Source organism: Miniopterus natalensis, chromosome 6 (genome assembly GCF_054644295.1).
Source record: "Miniopterus natalensis isolate mMinNat1 chromosome 6, mMinNat1.hap1, whole genome shotgun sequence".
In the NCBI taxonomy this organism is placed as follows: Eukaryota; Metazoa; Chordata; class Mammalia; order Chiroptera; family Miniopteridae; genus Miniopterus; species Miniopterus natalensis.
Window position 1 is genome coordinate 34,237,600 of NC_142086.1, and position 22,919 is coordinate 34,260,518.

At 36.2% G+C, this 22,919-nt stretch overlaps 1 protein-coding gene across 1 annotated transcript in view; it reads left to right on the top strand.

Moving 5' to 3' along the window:
• The first annotated feature begins 6,363 nt into the window (after positions 1-6,363).
• TRAT1 (T cell receptor associated transmembrane adaptor 1) overlaps positions 6,364-22,919 on the top strand; it is a 33,557-nt gene continuing 17,001 nt past the window's right edge. Inside the window, exons 1-2 of the mRNA XM_016195684.2 lie at positions 6,364-6,370; positions 16,339-16,449. Coding sequence (XP_016051170.1) covers positions 6,364-6,370; positions 16,339-16,449 — 118 coding nt within the window. The remainder of the gene's footprint in view (positions 6,371-16,338; positions 16,450-22,919) is intronic.

Here is a 22,919-nt window from a genome sequence, read left to right on the forward strand (position 1 = left end):
TATGGACATTTTAATGATGTTAACTTTTCCTAACCATGAACATGGTATATGGTTTCATTTATTTGATTCTTCTTCAATTTCTTTTTTCAATATCTTATAATTTTCCAAGTACAGGTCTTTTACCTCCTTGGTAAAATTTATTCCTAGGTACCCTATTATTATTATTTTTGCAATAGTAAAAATGATTGTTTTCTTAAGTTCTCTTTCTGATAGTTCATTGTTGGAATATAAAAATGCCACCAATTTTTAAATATTAATTTTGTATCCTGCCACTTTGCTGAATTCATTTATTAGATCTGTTAGTTTTTTGGTTGCGTCTTTAGGGTTTTCTATATACAATATCATGTGAGCTTCAAATAATAGTAGTTTTACTTCTCCCTTTCTAATTTGGATGCCTTTTATTTCTTCTTGTCTCATTGCTGTGGCTAGGACTTCCAGTACTATGTTGAATAAGAGTAGTAAAAGCGGACATACCTGTCTTGTTTCTGATCTTAAAAGAAACAATTAGTTTTTGTTCATTGAGTATGATGTTGGCTGTAAGTTTGTCATATATGGCCTTTACTATGTTGAGGTATGATCCCTCTATTTCCACTTTGCTGAGAGTTTTTATCATAAATGGGTGCTGGATTTTTCAAATGCTTTTTCTGCATCTATTGATATCCTGATGCGGTTTTTCATTTTGCTTATGTGATGTATCATGTTAATTGATTTTCAAATATTGTACCAACTTTGCATCTCTGGAATAAATCCCACTTGATCATGGTGTATGATCTTTTTAATGCATTGCTGGATCCAGTTTGCTAATATTTTGTTGAAGACTTTAGCATCTATGTTTATCAGAAGTATTGGCTTATAATTTTCTTTCTTTGTAATGACTTTATCTGATTTTGGAATTAGGATAATTCTGGCCTCGTAAAAAGTACTTGGAAGTCTTTCCTCCTCTTGGATTTTTTGGAATAGTTTGAGAAGGATAGGTATTAGCTCTTCCTTGAATGTTTGATAAAATTTGTCTGTGAAGCCATCCAGTCCAGGACTTTTGTTTGCTGGGAGTTCTTTGATTTCATTACTTGTAATTGGTTTATTTGGGTTTTCTGATTCTTCCTGATTCAGTTTTAGAAGATTTCATGTGTCTAAGAATTTATCCATTTCTTCCAGATTGTCCAATTTGTTTGCACATGGTTCTTCACAGTGTTTTCTTATGCTCCTTTGTATTTCTGTGGTGTCAGTAGTTACTTCTGCTCTTTCTTTTATGATTTTATTTATTTGGGTTCCTTTTTTTCTTGACAAGTCTGGTTAAAAATTTGTCTATCTTGTTTATCTTTTCAAAGAACCAGCTCTTGGTTTCATTGATCTTTTATAATTTTTTTTTTTAGTCTCTATGTCATTATTTCCTCTCTAATCTTTATTATTTCCTTCATTCTACCTACTCTAGGCTTTGTTTGTTCTTTTTTTTAGTTGTTTTTAAGTGTAGGGTTAGATTGTTTATATGAGATTTTTCTTGTTTCTTGAGGTAGGACTCTAATGCTGTGAACTTCCTTCTCAGTATTGCTTTTGCTGTGTCCCATAGATTTTGGATTGTTGTATATTCCCTTTCATTTGTTTCCAGGTAACTTTTAATTTCTCCTTTGACCTCATTGTTAACCCATTCATTGTTTAATAATATGTTATTTGGCCTACATGTGTTGAATGTTTTTAAGTTTTTTTTATTGTAATTGATTTCTAGTTTTATACTATTGTGGTCAAAGATGCTTGATATGATTTCAATCTTCTTGAATTTATTAAGATTTATTTTGTGTCCTAACATGTGGTCTATCTTTGAGAATGTACTATGTGCACTTGAGAAGAATGTATATTCTATTGCTTTGGGATGAAATGTTCTGTAAATATCAATTAAATCTATCTGATCCACTGTGATGTTGAAGGTCACTGTTGCTTTGTTGATTTTTGGTATGGAAGATTCATCAATTGATGTCAGCAGGGTGTTAAAATCCCCTACTATGACTGTATTGCTGTTGATCTCTCCCTTAATATCCACCAAGGTTTTCTTTACTTTTTTTAAAAAAATATACCTTTGATTTCAGAGAGAGGAAGGAAGAGGGAGAGAGAAATAGAACATCACATAAAAATCTGTACTGGGGCATATTATTTTCTTCTAGAAAATTTGGATACTTAAGCCTTTCCCATGAAGGAAAATAGGCTATTCCTGCTATTAGCCATTTCTCTCTCTTGTTTCTAAATTTTTATTATCTACTCTATTGTTTTTGTGTTTTATATCTTAAGAATTCTGGTTCTGTAAGGCTATAATAAATGTAATAAAAATATCTGAGACTATTATGCCAAATCTATGCATTGTTCTATTGCTTTTAACTTGTTTTTTCTTTTCCATCTGAATAATTACGTTTTTTCTGAAGGATCTTATAGTGTAAACACAATGAAAATATGAATTATCAATATATTATAATCAAGTACAATTGTAACACCATAATTAATTTTGAATAATTTCCCCCTTTTTTTTTTTAAATATATCTTTATTGATTTCAGAGAGGAAAGGAGAGGGAGAGAGAGAGATAGAAACATCAATGATGAGAGAGTTATTGATCGAGCCCACAACCCGGGCATGTGCCCTGACTAGGAATCGAACCCTGATCACCTGGATCCTAGGTCGACGCTTAACCACTGAGCCATGCCCTGCCGGGCAATAATTTCCCATTTTAAAACAGCATAATTTGAAGCACAGGGACCCTGTCCTTCCTGTCTAAAGGTGTTTGTTTATTTTGTACTAGCTTTGGTTTTACTAAGGAATGATTCATCGGAATAAAGAAAAACCACACAGAGAAATAAATTCTGTTTCTATAGAACAATGTTATTTTAAAGGGTCTTTAAAATAAGGAAGCATCCTTTATTACAACTATAAGAGTTGTGCATGTTATTATAAATAACTTAAACAATAGATAAACATATAAAGTGTAAAGTCAAAGTCCCAGATAATCCCTTGCTGAAAACTACACTTTATAGTTTGGAACCCCTTGCATTAAAAAAAGAAAAAAGAAAAATATATATGAGCCTGTGTATAATATATGTGTATATTATATACATATGTGTATATATATATACACACAGATATAAATAAATATACTATCATGATAAAGATTAACTACAAAAATAATAGATAGCCATAAAAAAAGAGATTTGAAAACTGGGATTCTTTTTATACTCTATGACCTGTTTTTTCTGAGTGTGGAAACTCTGACTGGCAGCTGCCATTCTGATATGTTTTTAATTTTTTTTGGCAACAAAATCTCAATTTTGTTGGCCTTAAAATTCTCCTTTCTTGACAGGTGCTCATCAAAACCACATAACTTCTCTCAAAATTTCCTACAACATTTCTAACTGTCAGGACAGTTCTGCTGAGTCTAGCTATCTTATAAACTTCATTTTGATAACCCATCCCATTAAAAAGTACCACAGAAGCCTCATGTTTATTTATCATTTGAATATGCTCATGAAGCTATTACCCAAATCTCTGAATGCTCTCACTAACATATATCTGTGTGGTTTTTTATGATAATGTCTCTATGTGCTCAACCATCTATATCTGATGAAAAGCTATCATCCCTGCACCCACACCCCCCAGCAAATTTCAAACTTCTGTGGAGCTATCTAGTGCACAAATACAAACTTTCTGTGTGACCTTGGACAATCTTGCTCTATCTCTGGATTATATAAATCTATGGAATGGGGGGACATTATAATGTAGATCACTTTTAAAAAATATTATAATTGGAAATTGTGAAGTGGTTAGGGTTTATCAGCCTAAGTTTTAATATTTTGGAGATACCAATCATGTTTATTAACTCTTTGAAGCCATTAAAATGTGTACCACAGGCTGCTTTATTGACCTGAAGAGGGACAGTATACCCTTTCTCTGTCTCTGCCCGTCTCTTCTGCCCTTGCCTTCCCCGGATCTCACAGAGTTGAGGCAGAGGAGCCCTTAGGCAGCTTCAGGCACTGTCCCAACGGCTGGATTTACGTTGACTCTCCCTCCCTTTGGGGCTGCCTTGAGAAGTACACCTACCTCCTGGACTATCCACGGAATTCCTGCATTTTTACCTGAATCATTCTTACTGAGTCTGACCTTCTCTGCAGCCAAAGCCAACTATTGAACACCCTTATTGTTCCTGGATTTGTGCTTTATCCAGAAACAGTAAGGGTGTTCAGTAGTTGGCTTTGGCTGCAGAGAAAAATGGAGGTATCCTGATCTTCCCTATTCATCCTCTGCACTGCTCTTGTTCTAACCAGGGGGTGCCTGCATCTATTTCCAGTCCTGAGACCACTTCTCTCTGCCATGTATGCTCTCGGTCTGTCTCAGTTGATAAGAGGGCATCTACGTTGTCCATGCTCCAAGGTCTGGTTTAGGTAATCCGTGCAGGTCCTTTTTGAGCCTGGGGCTCCTGTTGTCCTTGCCAGTTCTCCTATTTCAGGACCAAAACTCAACCCTCAAGGCTGCCCCAGAGCTGGGCCTTCTCCTCTTAAGCGGACATCTCAGGTGTTCAAAACTACCTGAAGTCTGGGCTTCAGCCTTTCAGCAGCCTCTGTTCCTGTGTTCTGCCTTATTCTTGAACGGAGCCTTCTGATTTTTTGTTGTCCTTTGGTCTCTCCAGGAACCTGAGACTTCTGTTCCCTTGAGCTCTTGGTCTGTGGGCACCCAGGCCTGCTGCACGCGACCTGCCACCTTCTGATTCTTTGCTGTGTGCAGCGGGCCTGCATGCCCTTCTGAACACCTTTTGAAAGTGCTTTTTTGATTTTGTTTTTTAAGTGAGATTAGATGAGGAACCTCCAAGGTCTCTTTCAGTTTTACAGATTCTGATTCAATGATTCACGAGGCATGTTTTTGGAGAAAGCAATTGAAATAGAAAACTCTGTTAGCATTTAGTCAACTCTGCCCAAAGGGTACGGAAGCCCTGCGTTTTGGTTACTAGGGAGCTGCCTTCTGTAGCGAAGCGAGGAGAAAGCAGAAGGCTAACATTCCTTTCCCTGTTCAGTCATTGTGGGAATATTCACTGAGAACTACAGTGTGCCAGGCACTATTCTAGAGGCTGGAATTTTGATGATGGATAAGATCGATACTCTCCCTGCCCCCCAGAATCTTAGAGAAATCAGCCAGAGTAAAATATCCTGCCAGCCGTCTATCTTAATACCTTTGCTCTGAGTCTGTGCATCAATTCTCATTTCTAAGTTTCCCTTAAAGTTTAAGTACATCTCCTTTTGTAATAAACTGGATTCAGGCTTGTCATTCTTCTATAATTAAAGAAAACCCGTGGACTACATAAGCAAATATGCACAGGCACACAACACGCTGCAGATGTACATACACAGGAACACATACAAGCCATATACGTACATGCCACTGAGGCAACCTTTATCTGATTAATGTTAAAAATAAAATGCTACCATTGATATACATGTGAGTTTCTCAGAACATGTTCAGAAGGCCTGCATTAAAATAACCAGGGGGACTTGTGGAAATGCAGGCTCCTGAGCTCCTCTCCAAATATTCTGATTTAGAGGGCCTCAAGGATATACATGTTAAATCGGTACCACATAACACACTTACGCTCACTAACATTTTAAAACTTCTGATTATTGAGACTCTGGGGTGGGGATTGGGAGCCGGAGCGTGTTGCCGAGTGGCCTAGATTGATCAAAGGGACCCGCGCTGGCTGAGGTGAGGGTTGGCAGGAGAGAAGGGGGCACTCATTTTCCTAGCCTGGTGGAATAATGCAGAGAAGGCAGCTGACACACAGTGTGTTCAAACAGCGTCAATGCCCCCTCTTCTGTCATGCGTCAAAGGAAGCGCGACAGACAGCTCAGCACACCTGGGGGCTTCTCACTGTTTCCTCCCCAGTTTAGTACATTTTATTTTATTTTTATGTAAACTCATTAGTGAGGAGATCCCTGCATTCTCTCTAGAAAGTTTGGAGATCCCTCCTAGTGGAATTTGTAACTTGATTTCATTGTTTAGTGTTAAATGAGGTTTAGGTGTTGATAAAAATTTAAATACCAGAGTACAGAGCATCGTGGGATTTTTCTCACGTTACACAAAATCTTCAGAGCCTGCTAGTTTCACATCAAAAGTCTAGAAGCCTCCATCACCACATTTCCTGTTTGTAACTGAACAGAGTACACAGGAAAGATTTTAAGAAACACACAAGAGAAAAAAGCGAGGCAGAGACAAAGACAAGTTTTACTGCCACACTTCTTGAACATAGCAAAGCAACATCCTTAGAAACAAAGTTTGTAGGAGTATATTTAATCCATGTGTTTGCCTTATGGCTACATAAGGATTTCTCTGAGGAAAGAAGCATGTCAGGTAAGTGGTGTTTTTAATTCTTTTGTTCCATTTCTATGCCTAAAATTTCACTTAATAATCTCTGAGTCTCCAGCAAAGACCCTTAAGATTTGGAAAGTAAATTAGTTTACACATTATTTTTAAAATGTGAGATAACCCTTAGAACATAAACCTCTAACCATAAATAGAACGTATTTTTAATTTATTAATGAGTGTAAATGACTATTTTCTCTTAAAAGAAAGAATTGAGAAGTGTTTTATAATATAAAGCTAGTTGTAGCTGTTCAGTGTTTTCTGTTGTTGTTGTTGTTTATAATTATGGCATTTAAAGGATTTGCCATTTTTAAAGAAACTCTCATTGACCATACACATTCCTCTTTAGTTAGGTTCAGTTATAAAGCAAGTTAGGAGTAATCACATTCTAATTCTTTAGAGTTTAGCAACTATATTAACTCCTCAGAAATCAATCCAATTGTTAACATTCAGAGAGATGACAATTTTGCACAGGCCAGTGAAATGCCATCACTTGTGGAACGGATTGTGAGAGCTGAATCCACACCGAGTAGCTCTACTTCTTCCATGTCGATGATTTATTCCTCTTTTATTCATTTATGTACTTTTTATTTCTCTGTGGTAAGAGAAAACATGCATATTTAGTAAAGATGAAAACTGTGAAATATATGTCAAAAAGAAAAAAAATTTACATCGTTCCTATCTCCTTAAAAGTACATTGTATTTTCAATTTTTATTTCTTTATATTCTACATGGCTTGCTATTCACAACTGAAATAACAATGTACCTAAAATTATAATCCATCTTTTTTCACAAACATTATAACTATTTCTCTTTTTACAATAATTTCTGTCTAATTATTGTACATGATTGCACAAAATAACATCTATGGGTTAATTATAGTTTACTTGGTTACTTGTTTATTGTTGGGCAATTATGTTGTGTCCAGTTTTTTTTAATATTTTAAATGTCAGAAAGATGAACATCTCTATAGCTTTTCCTATATTTAGGATTATTTTCTTGGGAAAGATTCCTAGAATTGGAATTACTGAGTAAGAGGTTATGAACATTTTAAGTCTCATTATTACCAAGTTGCTTTTCAAAGAGCGATGTCAATTCGCTTTCCTCCTAGTAGTGCTTCTCTTTAACAGGCTGATCTAACTTAAAAAAAAATCTTTACTTATAAAAAACACAACATGCTAATCTATTGTTTAATATGCATTACTCTGATTATAACGAGGTTGAACACTTTTGCATAGATTTTTAAACTGTTTATAATTCTATCACTTGTAAATTGTCTGATAACATCTTTTGCTTAATTGTGTTTACAGCACTTTTAGTGTTAATTTGTATGAACTATTTATAAAGATATTATATCTTAGAATTTCTGTGAATTTGCTTCCAATGTTTTGTTTGCTGGATTTTAAAATCAATTGATTGGATTAATCACACTGGGGAGCATAAATTGACATATATGGTTCTCACACCTTTCATCTCCTCCAGGGTCCATAGATTAGCAAAGAACAAAAACAACTGTTCCAGTTTTGCTAGTGTCCCCCAAGAAATGAACTCAACAATACTATGAACAGTTGCCATGAGCTGATGGTGATGGGGAACTTGGGAAGGCCAAAGTCAGTGGATATGACATTCAACAATTTCCAGTATTAGTTAATGCTAATTTTATAAGGGATATGCTAAAATTTTCTCCATAGTACTTTGAAATTTAGATTTTTCCTTCATGTGTAATACAGGAGCTCCTCCATTGTCAATTAAGACCTTCTACAATTCCACAGAAGAGACAAAAATATAAAGTATTCATCATGAAAGCCTCATAGATCTTAAAACAAGACAAAAAACCTTAATGTGAAATAAGATGACAATCAGATGATAATATTTTTTTACATTGAGATAGGTAAAGCAAAAACGAAAATGAACACAAGAAAAAAGTGAAATCCGCAGCCAATTAAAACAATGCATGAGAAGAAAAATCCAAATCTTTCCTTTTCTCCTACCTATATGCCTGGTAGTAACTGCATCAATAGATGTGCCAGTATCATAATTCCCAGTGTTTCTACATTCACACAAAATCACTATTAGCTGAGTTAAGTGGTGAAAACAGTTCCTTTGGGCTACCATTAATTTAGTTTAAACAATGATTCACAGTGTAGTTACATTGCTGTTTTTCTAAAAAAGAATGCTCACGGTCTTTGTTCAGTTTTCTTTTCTCTTGAGCCTCAATCACCTTTTTTGAGAACAATGAAGGCCTTTGTTTTAGAAACTAGGTAGGTGGGACTAATTTAGGATTCATCTTTTAAATTCAGATGTTCTTTAAAATAAAAATAGGTAAAACATCTTGTTTCAACTTTACTTTAGATAGTTTGGCAGTGGTTTTAAGGAAATTCAATCCAGGAAAAACTGTCACTTTAAAGGTCAAGCTGAGGATAAATAGCTAGTTAATAATAAATATTACCGATCGCTTTTCCAGGCATTTTTAATTTCATTTAATTTTCTCGGCATTTGGACATGGGTGTTGTCCTGTCGGAATTAAGAGCTTTCAGAGAAATTATGAACTGATACATGAATGAATAGAGTTAAGATTCGTCCGGTTCCTTGTTGTGGTGGCTGAGAGCAGACATATGACCGCAAAGGGTTAAAAAGAAGAGAGTGAAAATTAACAGACCTTCTTAAGACATTAAAGAAACATAGTAGTTAAAGTATTTTGTTGGATGAAAGTTTCCACACAGTCATGTCATCTTCAGAGGGTGCTTCACAAATAGGAAACAATAAGTGCCTATGTAAGATGGACAGATGAAGAGAGAATCACCTACAGTAGGGATCTGAGGATTACTTCAATCCTAATAGGATTTCTAAAGTTTACCAATCACAATTAAAGTTTAATTATAAAAGTGACGGCAGGAATCACACATATTGTCTTAAAGTCTTCCCTCCACCTCACTCCCATATGTATGCCTTCCTTGATTAAATTTAGTAAGAATTGGTTAAGAGCACTCATGATGTTCTAAAAGGAGGGAACCCTGATGTCACAAACTTGGGGATCTGAACTCCTGTTCTACCAGTGGCTTAGGGAGTGAGGTTCAGTGATTTGCAAAAAGTCACACAGCTAGTATGTGACTGCACTCATTCACTTTCTCCACACTGTTTGAAACACATTCCAATGGGCTATATTGCTATTGTCCTCACTTTCATGGCCCCTCTCAGACATACACCATTCACTTCTCAAATAGCCCTTTGTTATAATAGACATTTAAGGTAGACAGGTTTTAAATTTTGCATTAAAAACATCATCTCATTGCCCTGGCCAGTGTGGCACAGCTGGCTGAGCATCCTCCCATGCACCAAGAAGTCACCAGTTCGATTCCCAGTCAGGGTACATGCCTGAGTTGTGGGCTACATCCCTAGTAGGGGGTGTGCAGGAGGCAGCCGATCAATGTTACTCTCTCATCAATGTTTCTCTCTCATAGATGTTTCTCTCTCTCTCCTTCTCCTTTTCTCTCTCTAAAATCAATAAAAACATATTTTAGAAAAACCATTATCTCTTTTACTTGGAGGCCTGGGACTGGATTTGAGAATCCCTCCCAGTGCTCCTATCACTCTAATGCCTTCTAAAGATAGGGTATTGGAGATGGACCGTGGTGGTGAGACTGTGTGGATAGTGACAACATGCCCCATTCAAAGAGTCAAGAGTGTGCCTAGTTTGGCACCAAACCATCTGCACAGTAAGAAAAACTCATGAGTAGAATCTGTGGGGGTTAGACCAGAGCTTTTTCTTTGAATTTTCTGTGGTGCCTAAAATAAATATATACATTCATGGAATGCAAGGAAGAGATAGTCACTGCTCTGACAGAGTTTACAAGCCAAGAACAGAAACCATCAAGAGAAGCCATATCCTAAATACTATAAACTCACTCATACACTTAACTCAGTTACAGAACCCCTGAAGGAGAAACAATTAAGGCATTATATTTATTGCTTTTCTATTGTTACTTGTTTAAGTAAAGGCTTCTGTATGAATCAAACCTGCAAGCAGAAAGACATTACATTTGCTTAGCTGAGTTTCCTTCCAGAGCACATGTAATTGTGAATTTTAAATACAGTGCCTGCCAAGTAATATTGGCTTTAAGGGAGAAAGAAGTCTTATAATTAAACCTATCTCTCGTAGCCTCTGGCAGTTGAAAGCTAGATTGAAACTTAAACCATGGCTTTCCTGGTTGTCATTGCCTCACTAATAACTTCTTGAGGCCTTTGGCTTTTTAACAGTGTAAATAGCTAAATTCAAATTATGTAGTTCTTTTTAAATTGATAAAAGCTATACAAATGAAAGTAATTACAATGAATAAATATGATACTAAAGATTGCATTTGTTGGGCAAAAATTTTTGAGCACTTTGTGCATTCAATATTATAAGAGGGATCTGGGAATATTTATATCACATATAGAAAATAACTAGGTAAGGGAGGGATGAAGTATGTGTGTGTGTGAACATTCATAAAGATTTGCTTTTCAAGTTGAAAATCTTCACCATTTAGCTACTCAGTATCTTCTTATCTGTGTGTGTTTTGTTTTGTTTTGCAAAATGGGGATATTTATTGTTGGCAATCAAAGATTACGAAAGACATTAAGGAAGCCATGAAATACAAAGCTTCTAAATGAAAATCTGCTATATAAAACTCAGATCACATTACAAAAGGAAAAAAATCTTGGAAAATAAAAGGGTTCGCTAACATTAGAGGAAAACTGGTTTAGTATGTCTTGATGAGAACATTCACCAAAGCCACAGCGGCCTAATGAGTTACTCTTCTCTCCCGGTTCTATTTCCCAGCTTCTGGAAGGAAGGTCTTTTCTCAATAGCACTGGAGACAAATGTAATAAATCTTCAACTTGTCTTCCTTGGGTTGTGGGCATTTCTAGACCTCACACTTGATTGGGATCTTTCTGTTGGCCCTAGCCATTACATTACTCTTCTTTACTCTACTTTTTACTTGTTGTCAACTCTATAGTTGACACATGTTTAGTGAGCACCTACTTTGTGCTAAATAGGTTGCAGAAATGATGGTAGGAGCCTTACTAGCAGTAAGATAATAATAAAAAGAATAACTAATATTTATTAAACATTAAGCATTAAATATTAGTGAGAAAGACTACTCTCCAAATCTCATTGCATGTCTTAACTCATTTAATCCCTATAATAATAGGTACAATGAAGAAATGAGGCATGAAGATGAAGATAAATATCATAGTCTTTCTGTCCTTTGGGAACTTAAGAGTCTATTGGGGAGAGATATTTATATATAAATGATTATGTCAATACTTGTTGAAATGTAGAGGGACATTGGGATGTCACTTGGTGGGAGACAGGAAGCACTGAGTGAATGCTTCCAAGAGAAGGTGGTCTTGAAGGATGGCTGGGAACTCATCCGATGGGTAAGGGAGAGGTATTTCAGGCAAAGGGGCAAGTACACAGACGTAAAGACATGAAATGGTAAGTATGGTATCTACTGAAAATTGTAAGTGCTTTAGAATGATTGGAGCGTGGTGTACTATTAGGTGGGTATAGCAGATACACCTTAAAAGATATAGGAAACCTGAATAACATTTTGTGGAACTAGTTCGTGGTAAGGAAAGAAAAGTGGGATGTTCTCCAATTTTAGGGCAGAAATAGGAACAGGTAGGTTCTTTGGAAGGACCTATGTCAGACTCCAGAAAGACAAAGAAACAACTTTCTCCAGAAATCATGGAGGAGGGGAATATACGAGGACAGTGTGTAGAAGGATAGAGCTAGATCCTGAATGGTGGCTGATGTAGTGTGGATTAATCTAAAGAGTTATAAACATATGTCAGGGCCGGTTGAACTAATAGGAAAGAGGGCAGACACCTGAGAACTGTTTGCTTAGTATTGTAGTTTAAAACCTTGGACATCAAGATATTAAGATGTGTATATTCTTTAATCCAGCAATTCATCTTCAAGAATTTTTACCTAAAAAAATAAGGTGGTTATATAGTTTTAGCTAAAGATATTCATCACAACGTTGCTTATATAGCTAAAAATTAGAAGCAACTTAAATATCTTACAATAAGGAATTATTTAAATCTATTATGGAAAACTCATACAATGGAAGATAGGGCAGCTAAAAGAAATGGAAGCATATTTTGTTTATAGGAAAAGGAGCACACTATGAAATTATTGGGGGTAAAGTAGATAACAGTATAGCCAGTATAACTGAATCCTATGTCTTCATCTGTAACAATTCCTACATAGAGAATAACAAGTTTGGAAGTATATTAATCAAGGTGTTCACAGTGATTGTCTCTTGATAAAATTGTGGTTGATACTGATCTTTTTATTTTTGCTTCTCTGAGTTTACTAATTGTTTTTCAACATTGAACATCGATGGTGTGTATAATACATCTGCCTTCTTTGTAACAATTAAAATTTACTTATTTAAACGCCACTAAATACAGTGACTGTAGAGGGTGAATGAATACAGTCTACTCTGGCTGCCTGAATAACCTGAAATGATCGTTGTGATATATCTCAATAGAAAATACAGTGTATGCCTTCAACTTGCTTTAAAATGTGAAAGAACTTAGAACTGTACCTAGACTGTGGGCCTTAAGTGACATACGCAAGAAGAAAAGAAGAGAAGTCTTTAAAAATAAAGCCATTAATTTAATAATAGACACCAGAAATTAATATTTCTGTAAAATTTCTGTATTATGACAGCAAGAAGGGAAACTGAGACCCATCTGGCAAGTGAGACAACTTGCTGGCCCCATTTTGCCCAATTATGTTAAATCAACCACCTGAAAAGGATTATTATCAATGGGAGGTGGGGATCGATCTCTCCCTGAAAGCATGCTTTAAAAGTTCCCATGGACACAACAAATCTATTCTCAAGAACCTCTTCTACAAATAACCCACATATGTGCAAAATGTCTGTACAATGGAGTTTCTTGCGTTTTGTTTATAGGAGAAAAACATTTTAAAACATTAGTATATCCATCTTAGAGAAATGGGTAGATGAATTCTATTACAGCAAATACTGTGGAATTCCATGCACCCACTTAAATTAACATACTAGCATGGTAAAAATCCCCCAAACACACTCTTAAGTTTTTTTTAAAGGCCAATTAGTGTAATATTAGTGTCGCATTTATGTTTTAATAGAGGACTTTATGTGTTATTTTGTATTTTAGTATTGCTGGAATTTTAAAATTTACTCTCAGCAGGCACTTGTGGTTTTTAAACATAAATACCAAATAAATAATTCTAGGAATATATGCAGCATCATACAATACCTAGAATTATTATTATATTTAAAATAGTTTATAAATATTATTGTAGAAGTCTCGTAAATATTTACAAGATTATGTTCTTGTTGAATAAATTAGCCCCTTCCAAACCTTAGTGTTTTTAACCAAATTAATTGGTAGGTCTATTGCAGAAGATGAAAGACTATTCCAGTCTTCTCGATTTTCTTATACTTTCTGAAGTATAAAAATTCCCTTAAAGAAAAGAAAACCACACAGTTTCCTACCATTTATTAATTAATTAATATTTGAAAAATGTATTAATTAATTCTTGAAACATTTTTATAAATCATATACTCTATGTCTGGCACGTCAGGGTAGAGGCAGAAATCGTCCTATTCTTTGTGGAACTTGCAGTACTTTGAACATCTAACGTGGTGCAAAACTAAAGAGGAGGTAGCAAACATTAGCAGAAAGATTTGCTGGTGTTATATGAGCCACCGACTAATACAAACAAAAGCAGTGTATATAAGAATAAGTGATATGCAAATTATATGCATATATGCATATGTACATCTATATCATAAATACATATGTACATTTGATATATTTAATCATCTATATGTTTATATTCATTTAAAAATAAATGATGCCAATAAATAAATAAGCCAACTAACATACACAGGACTACTTAGGGCAGTTCAACCACCAAGGCAATGTCAACAAGTATTCAAAGAAAACAATTAGCAATTCAAACGTCAAATTTGAGACAAAGATAGAGCAGCACAAAGAACACTTGGGTTTAGGTAGTCTTTATTGGATGATCTAAAGACAGATTAGGGAAGCAAAACAAATTTCCCTCCTGTTAAGGGTTTGCTTGCTTTTTTGTTGTGTTTAAGGTCACTATTTAGATTTCTTTGAAAGGGTCTAAAATGGTTTCCTTTTTTAAAAATTAATTAATTTATTTATTTATTTTTATTGTTCAAAATATTACAGATGTCCCTTTTTGTCTCCATTGACCCCTTCCACCCCACACCCCTCCCCACCGCAAGCCTCCACCACACCATAGTCTGTGTCCATGGGTTATGCATACATACATATAAATTCTTTGGTTAATCTCTCTGCGCCCACCTTCCCTCTGAGATCCCTCAGTCTGTTCCATGCTTCTATGTTACTGAATCTATTTTGTTCATCAGTTAATTATATTCTTTAGATTCCACATATAAGTGAGATCATGTGATATTTGTCTTTCTCTGCCTGGCTTATTTCACTTGGCATAATTTTTCATCCATGCTGTCCCAAAGGGTACAAGATCCTAAAATGGTTTCTTTTTCTTGGTAGTCACAGAGAGTTGTGCCTGGAAGGAACACGATCCCTGTTGTAGCTATTTACACATTGCATTTCTAATGGTGTGTTTACACATCCATGTCCCCCACCCCCACACCACCCCCAACTAAACGGAGTTCCTGGAGGACAAGATGCTGTTTTCTTTATCTTTGATTCCCTGATATAGGGCATAGTTCCTGGCACAGAAGAGATATCTCATTAATACTGGTTGAATACATAAATATACAGTAATGTAGAATCACAAGCTACTTTTCTAGGTTCAGCATTCATATGGGTATATCACTACTAATATAATTAGCCTAACTGTATATATGTATATTATAATATAAAGGCTATAAAATTGGGCTCATATATATTATAATATATAATAAATAATATATATTAGGTTACTATAGATAATTAAGCTAATATATAATATATACATATATTTATATATTATATAGATATAAATGATTTTAAATATAGTAAGTTGTATAATTTATGTATACTATATATTATATTATAAATACATAAAATTAAGCTAATTATCTTAATAGTCACTCATATGTGTAAAGATTGCCATAAATAATCAAGGGCAACTGATAGGCAATATCCCACAGAACCCCCTTTATGGCTCAGGAATGAAAAAAGAAGCCTTCACAGATGAGAAAGGGAAGCATAATCTACTCTCCATTCATGGGGATCTAAAACATGAGAAAAGTTCCGTATGGCCAGTGTTGACAAAACTGGGTTACTGTGATTCCAGAACTATTGTTTTATCCCAACACACAGTATCCTATACTACTGGGGAAAATAGAAGAGAGTAAGTCATTTTCAGTAAATAATGAAAGCAAGTATGATTATAGTCTGAGGATGAAAGAAGGGGCAGAAGTATAGAAAATTATGATTTTGGGTAGTTTGGATGTTCTTGATTTTGAACCAAAGTTTTTATAGTCAGTCACCAGTTGTCAAATTTTAGTAGCTGGACTAAAAATGTCTTCCATGCCATTAACACTAAGAATCTTCTTTTTGCCCATGCTGAATTCAGGGACCTTCACCAATACCCATTTTGAAATCTGTAAAAAGCCTTTGGCTTTCAATGTTAATTAATTTCTTAGCGGAGGATTTGTCTTTCATTGTAAATAAATCCAGTAGTTTTAACTGTGGAAATACCCAGTTCAAAACAAATAGAGAGTAGCTACTATATATTGTTTTATTTGACAGCACATTTTATTTGTTTACTTACTTAATTACAGTTCACATTCAATATTATATTAGTGTAAGATGAACAGCGTAGCCATTAGACATTTATATAATTTACGAAGTGATTCCCCCAATAAGTCCAGTACCTATATTAAGGTCATGTTTGCTTTGCTTTGCAGGAAACTCTGAATGCCAGTTTTATGTCTGGGCAATTATAGCCTCCTTGGTTTTAGCTCTGGTTCTATCGCTCATCTTCAATGTTTCCCACTATGTGGAAAAGCAGCGACAAGGTAAGACATTTTGAGAAATAGCTGTATGGGACCTGCTTGAATGGAAAACGATTCACTGCAAAACCTACAGAAGAAGACAATTTTATAAAATGTTATCCAACAGGATATTTTTTTCTGTAGAAAATCTATTTGATACATTTTTTACCCTAAGGGTTCTCTTAATTTAAGAATGCAGTCACATTAAGAAATGAACGTAAAAGACTCCCAATCTTAACTTTATCTCTGCCTTAAGGTATAGAGTAGGAAGAGATTGTCCTGATAAAACCTATCTGTCTCTCACCAGTTGAACAACCTATAGAGTTAGTCTATTCTGGAACAGCCATAAAGATTCCCTCTGATACATGATGAAAAAATTGAAGACTAGCTCTTTAAGGTTCCACTCAATCCTGCTCCAACTTCTCAGCATCTGTCAGGGCCTTCAAGGGGCAGAAGGCTCTTTTGGGACAGAAGAGAACTGAGCCATGGGCTTGTTTTTAAACACTCTCAGAGTCTGGGGGACTTGCCACTGTCAGCTTTTCTTTTCAACAAACTGAGCAGCAGTTTTAAACATACGAATTTTACCCTCATGTGCATTGTTGAAATAGTGCAATGGCCAGCAACTGGCACAATCTTTGCGCAGTGTAGGCATTCAATATATGTACAATGAGTGCATGAGTGGATTGGATGGGTGGATGGATGTGTGGATGGATGATGGGTGGCTGGATGGAAAAATGAAATTTTAACTATTTTTGGGAGGGGGTCTTAATATTCTAGAACCAACAACTTATTAGAGGCAGAACACTTAAGTGATAATAAACAAATATAAAAGATAAATACATTTTCTTTTTTTCTTTTTTTTAATATATCTTTATTGATTTCAGAGAGAGGAAAGGAGAGGGAGAGAGAGAGATAGAAACATCAATGATGAGAGAGTCATTGATGGAGCCCACAACCCGGGCATGTGCCCTAACCGGGAATCGAACCCTGATCGCCTGGATCCTAGGTCGATGCTCAACCGCTGAGCCACGCCTGGCCGGGCAAATACATTTTCTTTTAACAGATCTAAAGAAATCAAATGAAGTTAACCAAACTAAATTAGACACATGTCACCGAGAAAAATTGCATAAAGCTAATTTAGAACAATGGTCAGATTCTGGGGCAAGTCCTGGATTCTCTTAGGAGTGTCCTCTTCGGTGCTGATAACAGTAATGTAAAATGTGAGGGGGAAGGCATCACTGTCATGTGGGTTTAAAAAAAAAAAAGAGACACTAGAAAAGAAAGTGGCATAGCTGAGGTCTCACATCTATTTAACAGCAAAATCAAGGAAAAGTGTTCAGTTTTTCTAATTCTCTGTCCACAACGGTTTCCACCAGCACATGCTGCTTTTGCACTGTTGACCAAAAGTCCTCAGCCAGAAAACCTACCCTCTTTCAGGACCTCTATCATATCATTTCTATGCCTAAGATGAAATTCCAGGCAAGCAACACTTTCATTAGCAACAATTTTATTTTTTATATTTTTATTTTTTTAAATTTATCTTTATTGTTGAAAGTATTACAGATGTCCCCCTTTTTCCCATTGACCCCCTACACCCTGCACCTGCCTTGCCCCAGTCCTTCACCACACTATTGCTTGTGTCCATGGATTATGCATATGTGTGTATAAATTCTTTGGTTATTCTCATTAGCAGCAATTTTAGTAATTACTTTTAAAATCAAATATTTTTCAAACAAAGTTTATATCAGATGCACAAATGACCCAACATCAGACATCTTCTTTAAAAAGTTTCCTTCCTTTATAGAAAAAATGAGCTAAGAGTAGCACTTTTCTTTATACAATAGCTCGAAATGAATATATTTTAAATTTTATTAAAATAGTTTATGATTGCAGATAATATTTTCACCTGAGTTACAGAAGATGAATTGAGACTACAGAGGTGAAATAATTTAAGGTGGAAACCAGGACAACAATAAGCATCTGAAGTAGTGCTTCACCCTTCCACTGATTGTCGTGACAATCATTTGGAGATTTGGGTGGGGCCAGGGAACAAGTGGGTTTTCCAAATCTCAATTAAAAAATATATATATACATATATATCTTTATTGATTTTAGAGAGAGGAATGGAGGGAGAGAGAGAGACAAATATCAGTGATGAGAGAGTCATTGATCGGCTGCCTCCTGCATGCCCCCAGCTGGGGATCGAGCCCGTAGCCCAGGCCTGTGCCCTGACTGGGATCCAACTTCGATCTCCTGGATCTTATGTCGATACTCAACTGCTGAGCTATGCCTGGTTGGACCCAAAACTCATTTTTGATAGTTTGTACACTGAAATTCATTTACCCATATCCATACCATGTTGCCACCATACAAACTCCTTTGGGGAATCATTTGCTTATAATGGTTAATTGACCACTGCTAAAAGATAGCAGCAGGCTTTTAATATGCTCAGATTTATTTTTTCTTTTCAATTTTACAAACCCTTACCTCCTCTGTCATACCATAAATGAATCTATTGCGTAAAAGCAGTATAGAGGGAAATAACATTTTTAAAAAACTGGAAATAATAAATTACATTCATTAATGTATTTTTAAAAGTCAGTTTCAGTTCCCTCAGCTTTTAACATCATGACTTTTAAGCTAATCTGACATTGAATTAGAACTCTGCTTTTAATATTTACCTTGGAGATCTTATACAAGTAGTATAAATTCTTTGAGTTTCAGTTTCCTATCTACAAATTGATGTAATATCATTTAGACTGTAGGGTTCTCGTGAGGATTATATAGATACAGTAGTCCTCCTTATCCAGGGGGATACATTCCAAGACTCCCAGTGGATACCTGAAGTGGACAGTTAACAAATCCTATATATACTATGTTTTTTTCTTACATGTATGTACCTATGATAATGTTTAATTTTTATATTAAGCACCATAAGGGGTTAACAACAATAATAATGAAAGAGAAAAATTACAATAAAATAAGGGTTACTTGAACACAAGCACTGTGAGTCCATGACAGTCAATCTGATAACCGAGAGGGCTACTAAGTGACTAATGAAATGGGCAAGGAGTGTATGCATTGTGGATGGGCTGGACAAAGGGATGATTCCCACCCCAGGTGAGACGTAGCGGGACAGCTCGAGATTTAATCGTGCTACTTAAAATAGTACGCAGTTTAAAACGTATGTATTTATTTCTGGAGTTTCCTATTTAATATATTTGAACCAAGGTTGACCATGGGTAACTGAAACCACAGATAAGGGGGTACTTCTGTATGTCAGCACAGTGGCAGGGACTCAGTAGGTCAGTCCTGGACAGGATACACCCCGTATCACCATTCTTGGTGGCCCCGGTGCTTCCTTTCCTCAGTTCACAAACATTTAAGGAGTTACTATGGCTGCATGTTATCCCATTTAATGTTAATGTCTGTTATTTCAGTGAACATGAGTTCCCCTGGCTTCTCTGCTCCCACCATTCCTACACTCTCTAGGGCCCTCCAGCTCCCATCTCACTTCTTGTCCCCATCTCTCTTTAACACGCCTGTACAATCCCCTGGATTTTAGCAATAACTGTTGTGTTCCTTTTAGTCGCATAGTTTCATTTTAGAGAGTTTTCTGTAGGCTTTCATGGAAATGGTTGTAAACATTAGCCTGTTGCAAATTATTTACTTGAGATGCAACGTGTCCTCCTTAGGTGGTGCACACAGCCCTGGTCCTGCCCTTCGTTAGCGTGCAAACCTAAGATGAGCCTTGGGGGAGTGTTTGTTTATGCTGAAAGAATGCCCTTCATTCTCACCCCCTCTCCTTTTTCTGTCTGCTGTCCCTCCCCAACCTCCTCAGCTTCTCCCTACATCTTTTCCCAAGTATCAGGTAGTAGCTGCCTTCCTCTCTATTACATAGGAGCAAACAGAACTCTCTTTCTTTGCACCCAGAGGCTCCAGGTGATTTGGGATTCAGCTCTGCAAACTGACTCCTCTCCGGTCCTCTTGCTGATTCCTCCCTGCTTTGCTTCTGCTAGACAGACAGACTAGAGGAGATTCCATCCCATCAGCCAGCTTTTCTGCCACTTGGTCTGGGAATGCCATGTCCATGTATCTGGCCTCATGTACCTTTTTTTTTTAATTTAAATTGTTTTATTGTTGACACTATTGCAGATGCCTCCCATTTGCCAGCCTCCACCCAGCTCCTGCACCGCCCGCTCCCTTGGCCCCCCCCACACTATAGTCTGTGTCCATGGGCTATGCATATGTGTTCTTTAGCTAATCCCTCCACCTTATTTTTGCATCTTTGTGTTATTTTTTGTGGTTAAGAAACTTGCAAGATATGACTCCACCTTGGCAAACAGTGGGTGAGTAAGTTCTGCTGGTGTATTAAATCGTTTACAAAAGACAGTCTCTATCCCAGCAGCAGTATAATATCTACACGCTCAATCAGATAGACAAGATAAGCCTCTCCTTGAGGTTTTCTGTAGCAGTGCTAGGTAGAAGCTTTGAAATGGAGTTCTTTCTTCCCTGCAAAATAAATCTTTCATTTTTATGTGATTTTGTCCAAATCTGTTCTTCAGGAGGATTAAGTTTGTTTCTTTTTCTCCGATGGGATTGCATTCATTTTTTCCCCTCTTTTAAAGCAAAAAAAAAAAAATCTATATTCAGCCTTTTTTCTCTTTTTGAGAAGGATAAACAAGTGCACAGTTTGCTCATACATCAAAGTCCTATCAGTAGATACAGCAAAGTCTTATTCACTAGAAAATTATGGCACATTTTTACATTAAAGATGTATCAAAACTATTTTTATTATAGAGTTTCAGCCACGTGCTATTGTTTCTTGTTGCTCTGCATTGCACACGGAGGTGAGGAAGGGCGAACACTACGAAGGGGAAAACACAAAAGCAAATGCTGGCTCACACCTCTCAACCAAGATCCCGAAACAACCAAGTGTTTGCACCTGAATCACAGGGGAGGCCTATGAAAACTCACCCAGCTCTTCTCTAACAAAATCTTGCCAATGGAACTGCTTTATGCAAAATAAAAACTGCTTTTTTGTCTTACTGATTATCACTGTGATGATGCGGTAGCTTTCAAGTCATTCCAGTTACTTGTAAAGAAACTTCCGAGCCCTGGTGACAGAGGGAGCCCTTTTCGGGAGCCTGAGCTCGCTGACCTTTCTCCTTAGCTGTAGCCTCGAGGCTTTTGATTGCTGCTCCCCTGCTGAAGGAGGTCACATCTACCCTACTTCTTAGAGTAAGTGTTGTAAAACTAAAACCACTCAAGTCCTGAGCATCCAGCTCCAGAGGGCACATTTAAATCGGGAGAGTCGCGTGGAGTGCAGTGCTGTCCTTCAACTTTGCTTTTGAGTCCCCTCCGGGGGCTTCTTCAATGTAGCTGGTCCTGCCATATACCATTTGTTACCTGTTTTTTTTTTTTCCTTCACATTGTTTTAGTTTTCTTTCCTTTTACCTTAGCATCACATTATTGTTTTGTATCCTTTACCTAATTGCTTCTACTTCCTTGTTCCCACAAAGCTTTTGGTCTAAAGCTCTGCTTTGCTTTTCCCTGGTGATAATACACCAACTGCATTTCCTTCCCAGAGAGCTGTTCTCTTACACATGCCGTCAGCATGCTTTCCAGGGCCCAACGTTCATACTCCAACCACCTCCACTGGAAAAGCCGCAGGATCTTTTAGCTTGTTCGGGGAAATAGTTTTACTCCACACCTGTTTTTTCATATTCTATTTAAGCAATGCCACTCTGTATTTTTCTTTTCACAGTCTTTATTTTTTATCTTTTTTTTTTTTTCAATTTAACACTCAGATGGTGACAATCCCTCCTGCTGAAGGCGAGGTTTGGTTATTTCATTCTAAATCAAGCTTTACTTATAAATATTTTACCTTTAAAATAGCATCTTAATTATATCAGTTGTTTTCAACTAACCCATTTTAATGAAAAACTTCCCAATTCAAATCAGCACAATTAAATTGTGGCTTGTTATATGATTTAGATTTAGAATGTATAATATTAAAAACCAACTTTGTCATTTTCTGTGATGTTTTTACAAAAATTTTTTTACTTGTCTTCTACATCTGCTTGCCTGACACACGCATTGTTATTCCTGATGGATAAACTGAGAATCAGAGTTTTAAGGTGATTTGCATGTTGTCACATGGCAGCTGCATCGAAGAACTGCTACCTAAATCCAGTGTCTGCTGATTTCTTACTTTGAATTTGTTCCATGATACATCAGGCTATTCTTGTAGATGTACTTTAATTCTAGGCAAATCTGAATAATTATTGATGACCTGAGTATAAACATTTCTGTCATATCAAAAAAATTCAGCATATACTTTCTATTTTCCAGTTTACATTTTTCTGATCTATTAACTAGTTTTTATTCTTATGCTCATTGACATTGTTTCTCAAGCCTTCTGATTGTGTTGGGCTCCCATTAACTGTGGTTTTGTGCAACAGCAGGTGCTTCTCCCTGATCTACGTGCTTTC